Genomic DNA, 11,994 nt, shown 5'->3' with positions numbered 1-11,994 from the left:
ATGTGGCCCAATAGCTTGCGTGACTTCTACGCACTTCGTCCTCTGTGAGCTGTTCCCTGTATGTGATGCCAAGGATCTTCCGGAAGCATCCCATCTCTGTGGCATGTATTTCAAATGTTTCGGCCCTTAACTCCTTACACTCTAAGGGGGCCGGGCCGCACACAGGTCATGACGCCTGGATGCCCTTATATTGCCGCTTTTATTTTTTTTCCAACCTGGTCCGCAGCAGGTTCGAACCCGCGCCTCCAGTGTGGCTGCCACTTCCGGATTGAGTAACCTTTCTGGCAGACGATTTAACCACTAAGCCATTGTACGCTTAGTTCCTGCTGGAACTCTTTTCTGCTGCCTCTGTCATTGCCTGGAAAACCCTTGTCCTATCTCTGCCAGAAATCGACAGCTGTTTCTTGAGGCTGCTGGCAGATGCGCTCACAAACCCTCTTGTACCAGTCTCCATGGCGAGGACTTTGGCTTGGAAGTCAGATTCTGTCAGGCTGCTGGCTGGACTGGCATACTTCTCGGTCTTGTAGATGCGGGCTTCCTTCATTCTGCTTTCGAACGGCACAGTGAGCTCAGTCAGAATCGCTTGTTTCGTTGTCTTGGAGTGGAGTACCATGTCAGGTCTCATGCCGCTCTTGGTGATGAGAATATTTCTGGCTTGGATCTTCATTCCAAACAATTGCTCCGTGCCTAGTCGCAAAAAAGTAAGAATGCACAATTAAGTCCAGAGAAAGGATTTACAGAAAAAAAATATAAAGGCGAATGGACCAGCAAGGTAGAAGATAAGAAAGGGGGAGTTGAAAGAAAGAAAGAAAAAAAAAGGACGATAGAAAAGATGACAAGAGAGGCAAGGCCTTCAAGACTCACTTGTGATACACTTAAAAAAATCTAATCGTTAAAATGTGTTCTGTATTTGTTATTATAAAGCTTCACGTTAAAAAAAGAAAAAAGAAAAAAAAAGTCCTAACCAGATTCGAATTAAGTCCCCTAGCATTAATTACAGAGTAATTTCCCTTCTTTACTATCTGCACCAAAACGTTTGCAAAATAAATAAACTTCCATGCTTAGCAAAAGAAGTACCTGTTTGAACAAAAAATGATAATAATGACTACTCTTGTTGTTGGGTCAGAATATCATATCAAAGTGCCAAGTTTAGAGAATACAAAAAATATAAATATAACAGTAAATGCAGTTTGCATATAATTAGGCTTCATTTTTTATTTTTGTGTGCCCATCCCAGAGGTGCAATATTGTTTTAAACAAGATGACTGGAAAGAACTGAATTTTTCCTATTTTTATGCCTAATTTGGTGTCAACTGACAAAGTATTTGCAGAGAAAATGTCAATGTTAAAGTTTACCACGGACACACAGACACACAGACACACACACACACACACAGACAACCGAACACCAGGTTAAAACATAGACTCACTTTGTTTACACAAGTGAGTCAAAACTCCGATCACAGAATGTCCAGGAGGTTTCGATACTAATTGTTCTGAAAGACCTCCCCCCCCCTCCCTCACCCCGATATCCCCACGTAGGAACGTTAAAAGAACAGTCCTATTACGTGCATATACGTTGTTACATAACAGATCGTCAGTTGTTTGAGGGCGTCAGTCTTTCCGGGCCCAGCCCACGAAAAATAATGCTGCCGTGGGGGATATGAGGTATTGATGAGGGTGTGAAAGCCGGCAATCGATGCGTTCATTGAAACGTTAACGATTAAAGACCGTACAGCGTTAATGATATTGCCCAGCATTGATGAGGACGATGACGGACGAAGTTGGTGTGTGTGTGTGTGTGTGTGTGTGTGTGTGTGTGTGTGTGTGTGTGCGTGCGTATGTGCGTGCGTGAGTGTGTGTGTGTGTGTGTGTGTGTGTGTGTGTGTTTGTGTGCGTGCGTGCGTGCGTATGTGCGTGCGTGAGTGTGTGTGTGTGTGTTTGTGTGCGTGCGTGCGTGCGTGCGTGCGTATGTGTGTGTGTGTGTGTGTGTGTGTGTGCGTGTGCGTGCGTGCGTGCGTGAGTGTGTGTGTGTGTGTGTGTTTGTGTGCGTGCGTGCGTGCGTGCGTATGTGCGTGTGTGTGTGTGTGTGTGTGTGTGTGTGTGTGTAAAAGTGTTTTGACGCTGAACATTTGAAATGATGGTGAATAGCCTACAGTTTTCATGTTATTAGGGTATGGAAACTTTTGTAACGGTGGTATTGTTTCTGCTGGTGATGATGATATGGTGATAAAGATGACACCATGACAAGTGCTCTTACTGTCATCATAATTATCACCACACTTATTATTATTATTATTATTATTAACATCATCTTCATCATCATCATTATTATATAATATGACACCACCACAACTGCTGCTGCTGTCATCATCATTGTCACCACATTTATTATTATCATTGTTGTTGTTATCATTATTGTCATTGTTATTTTCAGTATTATCAGTACTAGTAATAGTAGTAGCAGTAGTAGTAGTAGCAGTAATATTATCATTATCAGTACCAGTATTATCATAATCAGTATCGTTATTTCCCTTCTCTCACCTTCGTGACTCCAAACGGAAGCCGCAACGCCCCGCAGTCAAAGGGACAGGCTTTGATGAATTCTTTCTGACAACGGCAGAAGACAGGTTACAATTAAACACCTCTGCTAATTATCACGTACATAGTGGCAGAATATCTGTCAGCACCTCGGCTGAACAGTCTTTGTGGCAACAGTTCTTGGGCAGACTTCGTCAAAGATCGTATGTTATGGAACACCAAGGGTGTCAAGACTGTTGTTCTTGTTGGTAAGAGACAGGTGGACAATTATAGTTGGTTGGGAGCTTTTGACAGCTGGTTGTTTCTTCTTCTTCTTCTTCTTCGTTCGTGGGCTGCAACTCCCACGTTCACTCGTATGTACACGAGTGGGCTTTTACGTGTATGACCGTTTTTATTATCTAATTTTTTTTTTACCCTGCCATGTAGACAGCCATACTCCATTTTCGGGAGTCTGGTGGTTTCAATTCTCGTTGGTGTCAGGTTGATCCGTTTGGTAGCCGACCACAAGACGGGTGTCGAGAGGCGTGAATTCGTCTGTCTGTGTACCGACCCCCAGCTGAGATAAAGAGGCCGGAAGCGTGTTTGACCAAGAACATAATCTGTCATGCACGTAATGTGGATGAATCTTTGGTGTGACATACAGGCTGTTTCGCTCCCTGACTGCTGTAATGATTTATATCTAAATGTTGCAGTGTGATTGCGGCGATAGCCATTAAAAAGAATTTTTTGTTGCCCTTAAAGATTTTTTGAATGCCCAAGATACACCAGAATAAAATGATTTAAACAGCGTTCTCACTGCGAATACAGCAATTGATTTATCGCCCTTTAAAAAGGTATGTTCAAATGTTAAATTTTAGAACGTCAGTTAAGGAGCCACGATAGTGGAATAAATAAGGCAGTTTCTTCTCACCCGAACACGCGGGGTTCGAATCTGGTAAGGATTTTTTTTTTTTTTTAACGCGAAGCTTTATAATAACAAATACAGAACACATTTTAACGATTAGATTTTTTTTCTAAGTGTATCACAAGTGAGTCTTGAAGGCCTTGCCTCTCTTGTTGTTTCTTGTTTGCAATGTTCATGGTGTGGTTCTTTCCTTTCCTGGCAATACCAGTATCACCTGTCCGTTCTCATGTACCTGTGTATGAATTGTCGCAGACTTATAAAATGTTGTGTCCCTGTACACGTTACTGTATCATTTATAAAATGTTTGTTTGTTGGTTTTTTTTTTCATTTTGGTTTTGGAATACTGTTTCACTGGACTTTTTAGGGAACTTTTTTGTTTTGTTTGTTTGTTTGAAGTGGGTGGGGAGGTAAGTCAGTAAAGGTCGGGAAATGAAAAGAAACGAAAAAAAAAAAAAAAAAAAAAAAAAGACATGCTAAAATTTGAATTAATTTTTTTTTTGTGGGTACACCTTGACATTATGATGTTTGTAGTTTATTTGGGGTGGCACTGTACTGATAAAATGTTGGCAAAATTTAGCTGTCAGTTCGGGAGATTTCTGCCGGGAACACAGCCAAATAGTTCTACGCCTCCGTTCTTTGGAGGAAAATGTGTTGTCTGTCTTCCTTTCCATTGTTTGTGTATACTGACTGCGGTAGAACAGGCGGATGGTTGCTGCAGGGGGAAGAGTTTTTTTGGAGTTAACACTAAGAAAGGGGAGGGGGTAGGATATGTGAGGGGGAAGGGGGGGGGAGTAGGACAGAGGAATAGCTATGAGGGAAAGGGGGTGAATATGATAATTATTATATTTATATAGCGCTGAATCTTGTGCAGAGACAAATCAAAGCGCTTTCGCACCAGTCATTCACTGTTACGTTTTGGTTATGCTAATGCGTGTTTTCTTTTATATCTGACTCTTCTAGTGCATGTTCATTCACCCTTCAGTTTTCTCCAATCAACGCATACATACGCAAACGCAACATAGACAAAAATAAGTCCTCAAACCATTATCAGGTCCCAACTACTATATTAATTCTACCTAAAAAAACAAAACAAACAAAAAACAATTCATAACAATATCAGTTCACACAATCAGCTGAACAATATCAAGTTAACACAAAACAGCTGAACAATATCATTCACAGAATCGCTTTCTTCTATTGTCCAATTTTTCATCACCACGGAGACATTTCCTTGCACATCAGAAACCACACAAGGGCGGAGCACAGACTTATCTGCAAATTAGAAGGGAGAGCACTGATGATCCCGCAGCGCTTTTCAACATATCATCTCCCCATGTCCAGGGACCCACTGCAGTCCACACGGACCTCCACGCTCTACGCCCGTGCGCAGCGCGCGAACCGACGCCCGTACTTTGATGCTGGAAAAAAACATACCTTAAGTCTCAATTTCGGACACTGTTTTGACCATTTTCGTTACTGACCAGTAGCTAGCGACGTCATATCTCACTGAAACACTTTGTCCATTATTTTGCTTTCACTTCAACAGAAAGATTAGTTCCTTTTCTACAACTCCTTGTATGACTTAAAGCATTCATTTCTTTAATTTATTAATACTTTAATTCGAATCAAAAATCTTTCATAAATTAATTCCCAATTCAAAACTTTTAATCATGTCTCTCTCTGGCACGGCACATTATTCTTTTCTCCACAAAGTTCTCTTCATTATTCCAGTTTTCGTTGAAAACTTTTTACAAAAAGAATGGCTAAAGTCCACCTATTGTCCAGCCACGTATGTCATAAACATAAAGACCTGTCTCTCCTGCAGTCTGCTTTTGACAACAAGACTCAACCTGAGACAACACAACTCTCTGGTTCACACACACACACACACACACACACACACACACACACACACACATACATATAAATATAAATATATATATATATATATATATATATATATATATATATATAAACAGCTCTAAAGAAGAAACTAGGGAGAAGGAGGACGGGGAGGGGTACTGTGACAGGTGGGGTGGGGTACTGGTGTGTGATTGGGAGGGGGGGGGGGTGAGTAGTGGTGGGAGTAGAACAACCTCCCCCCCCGCCCCCCCCCCCCTTTCTTTAATCCCAACCCTCTTCCCCACTTTTCTTCTCCCCACCCCCACATCCCCTTTCCACCCTCCGTTATGACACGGGACATGTGGACTCTAGAAACTAAACAGAGGGTTAATGTGAAGAGAGTTTTAAAACCGATAGACAGTTGTTGTCTTCACTTTTCCCTTGAACAAAGTGTATTACAGGTGAAACGTGTGAGTTCATGTTTGTCCACGAGCTCTTGATCTGTTGACAAAACACCTGACCCTCTCTAGTGGTGTGTCTCTACTCTCTAACTGAAAGATTCAACGAGATTTACCTGTAACCTGAAGTGCGATCGGTGTCCTTCTACCAATGGAAGGGTGCGCTGACAGAATCACGGTTTTGAGTGTGTTGTCTGAAGTCTGTGTAAGCAATAATAACCACCGTCACCACCCTCCCTCCTCCCCGTGCAGCTCCCCCCACACACACGCACACACACACGCACACACACACACACACACACACACACACACACACACACACACACACACACACACACACACACAAAACTGATCTAATTACACTATCATCCTCAGACGACAAAACAGAAACAACACCGCCCATTCTAGCTACATTTGAATCAAAAAGTTTATATTTTTCTCGCACAACCTCATAAGCTTTACAATGAAACTTAAAATGATTTTCGTCATCAATTTGGAATCCACATGCAGGGCAAGGTAGTTATTTGGAAGTCCCAAGTTCAAACCATTTCTTATTTGCGTTAAAACCAAGTGTCCTTAATCTAAATTTAGAAACTTTTCAGGCTGGAATACATTCTTAAATGAGAAAAACCAACTATAGCTTTCTTTGCTTTCCGTATCTGAATGCCAGTTCTGTTTAACATAACAAATGAGTATCTTTAAATTCTGAGATAAACTGCTGTTTATTTCCTACTCCCTCCGACAACCACACAATTCCAAAACCATGTTCTGATAAAACACTCTTTACTCTATAAGCCCAATTTCCTTTCCCTAACTCTAATTGTACATACCTCATAACATAGGCCTGCCTACAAAGACGTGTTTGTGGAAGCTTCAACAGTTTCAACCAGTACTTAATGCACCTTATACATTTTTACATACAAAGGATATCTTCCCGTTTCTCCGTATAAAACTGTATTGGCACATTAAGAAAACATTCAATAGCATAAGTATGTACTTTCTCAATCTCCAAATTCACATTTAGTCCCCAAATTTCAGATGCATATGTAATTGAAGGTTCTATCTATGTGTCAAATAGTTTCCAAACAAACAACAATCAAAAGCATTGAGCTTTCTTAAAGTTTTCAAAATTTCGACGACACCCTTTTCCCCTTTACTACACAAATCTTCCCATGCATAATTCAAACTTAATTTTGTTGAAAATATCATTCCTAAGTATTTATATGAATTAACCACTTCTGAACTTCCATAATACCATTTTTCGTGTACTGATAAGTGTCCACCCATTCTAAAAACCATAATGTTAGTCTTATGCAAGTTCACTGTCAAACCTAAACGATCTGCTTCTTCTTCTAAGGCATATAATTGATTCTGTAAACCTTTAACTGTTCCAGGTAAAAGAATAACATCATCAGCAAACAGAAGTAAAATTTTTTCAAAAGCTCCAGGTATTAGCTGAATACAATGTCTACCTCTGTTGGACAGTTCCACAGCCAGTTCATTATTAATTTTAAAAAAAAGAAAAAAACGGAAAATAACCGAGGGCTCAGAATACAGCCTTGTTTCACTCCATTTGGACAATCAAAGTAATCTGAGTATATACCCTTCACACGCACAAACTGAGTTGTAAACACCCTTAAGAGCCATGTATAATTTACCTCTCACACCACTTCTTCGAAGAACATTCTATAATGCATTGCGGTTAACAGAATCAAAGGCTTTCTTGAAGTCCATGAAAGCAACATAAGTTTCGTATTACATAACAGGTATTTTTGAACTATTGCATACAATGTGAATATGTGGTCGACAGTACTATAATTAGCTCTGAAACCTGCTTGTTCTTCCATTATTTTTTTCTTCCTTTTCAGCCCAGTTAGTAAGTCTCTTATTTAGAATATGTGTGTAAACTTTCCTTAAAATACTTGTGAGTGATACTCCACGATAGTTATCGGGATTATTAATGTCTTCTTTTTTGTGGGTAGGAATAATAATAGATTTTGCCCATTCAAGAGGGAACGTACTGTTTTCAAAAAGATGATTAAATAACTGTACAAGGAAACCAATCATAGCAGAATTTGCACATTTCAGCATTTCTCCTACAATTTTATCTGGGCCTGCGCTTTTACCTAACTTTAGATGTCTAATACTAGCTACAACTTCTTCTTTAGATATTGGATCATTAAACAATGGTTCAAGCTCATCTTCTATCTCTAGTAAATTTTCTTCTTCTTGTGCTCCAATATAAAAACCCTAAAAAAAAAAGATCATGCCATTGTTCTATAGAGATTTCGTTATACACAAAAGTTTTTCTGTTTACTGATCTAATTACTGACCAGAATGTCTTAGAGTCATCAATTGAGTATTTTAGCTTTTTTAATCTATTAACCTCAAATTCTCGCTCTTTTGTTTTTCTCAATTTAACATATTTTTTTCGTGATTCAGCATACGTTTGTCTTTTCTCTATCTTATCCTTTTCTGTTCTACACCTCTGAAATCTTTTTAACAACCTTTTAACCTCTTGTTTCTTTAGCGCACATTCATCATCAAACCAGTCATTCACTTTTTCCCTTCCATTCCCCACTTTTCGCACCATACATGCAGCAGCTCCACACAAAGCAGTAACAAATTGGTCTAAACTATCATTCAGATCAGCATCTAATAATCGAAAAGCTTTCTGCAAACTGTCATAAAATGCAGCACTATTAAGTTCATTCTGATAGAGATAAGCATTCTCATCCAACCACAATTTTTTCTTCACACTTTTTGCATTTGGTTTGTAACCTTTGAGTTTCTATGGACCCTTTCCCAAGTTACCTCAACTGGCAGATGCCACGAATCCACACAATCACCAACATGTAAATCAAAACAAAATAACAAATCACTAGGGATGAGAAAATAATCTATCACGCTACATCCATTAGGTCACACAAAAGTATGTTCTCCATATCTGTCACCATTACAAAAACCATTCAAAATAATCAAATCAAACATGAAACACAAGTCCGACGGGCGCAATAGCCGAGTGGTTAAAGCGTTGGACTTTCAATCTGATGGTCCCGGGTTCGAATCTCGGTAACGGCGCCTGGTGGGTAAAGGGTGGAGATTTTTACGATCTCCCAGGTCAACATATGTGCAGACCTGCTAGTGCCTGAACCCCCTTCGTGTGTATATGCAAGCAGAAGATCAAATACGCACGTTAAAGATCCTGTAATCCATGTCAGCGTTCGGTGGGTTATGGAAACAAGAACATACCCAGCATGCACGCCCCCGAAAGCGGAGTATGGCTGCCTACATGGCGGGGTAAAAACGGTCATACACGTAAAAGCCCACTCGTGTACATACGAGTGAACGTGGGAGCTGCAGCCCACGAACGCAGAAGAAGAAGAAGAAGAAACACAAGTCCAACAACGTTTTCCCCAAATTATTAACTCTCTCCATACGAACGGCGAAAGGGACGACGTTAACAGCGTTTCACCCCAATTACCATCATCAAAATATTGCAAGCGGAAGGCTCTTATACTGAAGAGGTGAATGTTGACAAAGAATACCACAGTTCTGACGACGGAAGCTAAAGGTTGGGTCATTCAGACACCCACTGGACATCCGAGGGGTCTGTGCAGAGGAGAAGAGAGGACTGGCCGTACTGAAAGAGTTAATTGTTTCATCTTTAGAACAGCGTGCACAAATGTCTTCATCCATACTGTTATACGTTACATCATCAACACAGTTTGTAATTACTTCAGGTTCAGCTTGTTTATCACCTGTTCTGGCATTCAGATCCCCTAATATCACAAAATATACATCATCCTTTTCATAATGTTTCAACAATGATTCTTCCAGCATCAAGACACCATCTTTAATCATATTATCATTATATGCAGGACTTCCTTCTGGAGCAACATAGCAAGCAACAACAACATCTTTATCTGTGCCAAATACACTCTTATCCACTTTAATAGCTTTCGTATTATCACATTCTAACTTTATTTCTTTCGCACTCTCTGTCAGACTCTTTCTCACTAACAATAACACTCCTCCTGAGCGTCTACCCTGAAAAGAGAACTTTTTTGCTGGTGCATAGAACTCAATGTATTCGGTAAAGACATAACTGAAATCAAATGAACAATCTAGAAAACATTCAGCGAGGCAAACAAAATCGAATTTATTCACATAGTTTAAGAAAGAGTTGTGGCCTAGAGGTAACGCGTCCGACGAGGAAGCGAGAGAATCTGAGCGCGCTGGTTCGAATCGCGGCTCAGCCGCCGATATTTCTTCCCCCCCCCCCCCACTAGACTTCGAGTGGTGGTCTGGACGCTAGTCATTCGGATGAGACGGTAAACCGAGGTCCCGTGTGCAGCATGCACTTAGCGCACGTAAAAGAACCCACGGCAACAAAAGGGTTGTTCCTGACAAAATTCTGTAGAAAAATCCACTTGGATAGGAAAAACAAATAAAACTGCACGCAGGAAAAAATACAAAAAAAAAAAAAAATGGGTGGCGCTGCAGTGTAGCGACGCGCTCTTCCCGGGGAGAGCAGCCCGAATTTCACACAGAGAAATCTGTTGTGATAAAAAGAAATACAAATACAAATACAAATTTAATTTACTGTACAAGGTGACATTGTAGTTCAAAAACTTCCACTGACATGGATGGTCGGGCCTGTCCTTTGGCTTCCTCGTCACGCTCGTGCGCAGGTGCCCGTCACTGCCACTGCCACTGCCACCTCTTCCCCTGCCACGAGCCGAAACAACAGGAGACTTGCGTGGCTGGTTCACCAGGTAAGCGTGCATCGCCGTCTGCCTGCTTGACACCTGGCCTCCACCCGCTGCACGTGCGTCACTGGAAGTGAGAGAGAGACAGAGAGAGAGAGAGAGAGAGAGAGAGAGACAGATAGACAGAGATAGAGACACGCACACGGACACGGACACGGACACTGCTTATTGCCATTGACAATACAGAGATAGAGACAGTCAGAGAGAAAGAGAGAGGGAAAGGCTTAGAGTTAGTAGGAAGAAAGAGAGAGAGAGGAGGGCGGTTGAGAGAGAGAGAGAGAAGCAGAGAAAGAGAGAGGGAGAGAGAGAGAGGAGGTCGGGGGCAGACAGACGGAGACAGAGACAAAGAGAGAGAAAAGGGAAGGCTTCGAATAAGTACAGAATGAATGAATGAATGAATGAATGAATGAATCTTTATTTTCCAATGGTGAAGACATTAGCACTTTGGCCGACTTACACATCTGCCGTTGATCTAAGAGACACACAAACACATAGGCATATAAATGTTGTTATACTTAATACATGTATAATGTACAAGTATAGCACAGCGTCAAACTGAGAGACACAACATCACTCACATCTGCACGAAACGGAAGCGAGAAACACACACACACGCACACACACACACTAACACACACACACACCAAGGGAAAAACAACAACAACAAAACCCTAATGAATGCTACACACGAATGATTCAAGTGAAATTAACACAGAAAAGTAATGATAAAATTTAATATATATATGCGTATAGAGAGAGAGAGATAGAGAGAGAGAGAACCCATCCCTACCTGGTTGTATGACCTCCCTCTCTTTCTCTCTCTCTCTATATATGTGTATATATACATATCTGTATACGCATATATATATATATATATATATATATAATTTATAAAAATATGTATAATATATATATAATGCGTATATATACAGAGAGAGAGATAACGAAAAATTAAGGGGGGAGGGAGAAGCTGTCAATCTGACACCGTCCATCTGCCGCTCAGAATGTATGGTTTTTCAATCAGCACAGTGACCAGCAAGGAGGTAAGGAGAGGTAGAGGTAGGGGGAGGTAAAAGTAAGTACGGTGAGTGGGGCGGATGGGTGGATGGGGTGGAGTGTGATCAGTTTGGGTGGATGGATACGATCAGTGTGTGTCGGTGTGTGTGTGTGAAGAGGCGTGGCCGTTGACTACAACACAAAGATCTCTCCGCCTTGCACACAGACCTGTACTCACTCAACCAGGCACGGCTGACCTCTCTACCTGGTCACTGAGGTGACGGGGATGGGGGAGTGAGAGAGTGGGGGGAGTGGGGGGGGAGTGGGGGGGGATTGCGGGGGTGAGAGGGGGGTTAGTTTTAGAGGGTGAGAAGGTGCTTCGCCAAGGGGGAGAGGGGGTCACTGAAGGTCACTGAATTGGGGTTCTGGGAGTGGGGGTGGGTTTGAGAAGTGCTTCGGGTCATGGGAGTCTGGGTGGTGG

At 41.4% G+C, this 11,994-nt stretch overlaps 1 protein-coding gene across 1 annotated transcript in view; it reads right to left on the bottom strand.

Annotated features, from left to right (window-relative positions):
• Positions 1-11,872: 11,872 nt before the first annotated feature.
• LOC143297680 (uncharacterized) overlaps positions 11,873-11,994 on the bottom strand; it is a 103,388-nt gene continuing 103,266 nt past the window's right edge. The window contains exon 7 of the mRNA XM_076610100.1: positions 11,873-11,994. This exon is cut by the window's right edge and continues 33 nt beyond it. Coding sequence (XP_076466215.1) covers positions 11,873-11,994 — 122 coding nt within the window.

This window comes from Babylonia areolata, chromosome 23 (genome assembly GCF_041734735.1).
Source record: "Babylonia areolata isolate BAREFJ2019XMU chromosome 23, ASM4173473v1, whole genome shotgun sequence".
NCBI classification, from domain to species: domain Eukaryota; kingdom Metazoa; phylum Mollusca; class Gastropoda; order Neogastropoda; family Buccinidae; genus Babylonia; species Babylonia areolata.
Note: the sequence above shows the minus strand (reverse complement) of the source record. Positions and strands in the feature narration are given on the sequence as shown.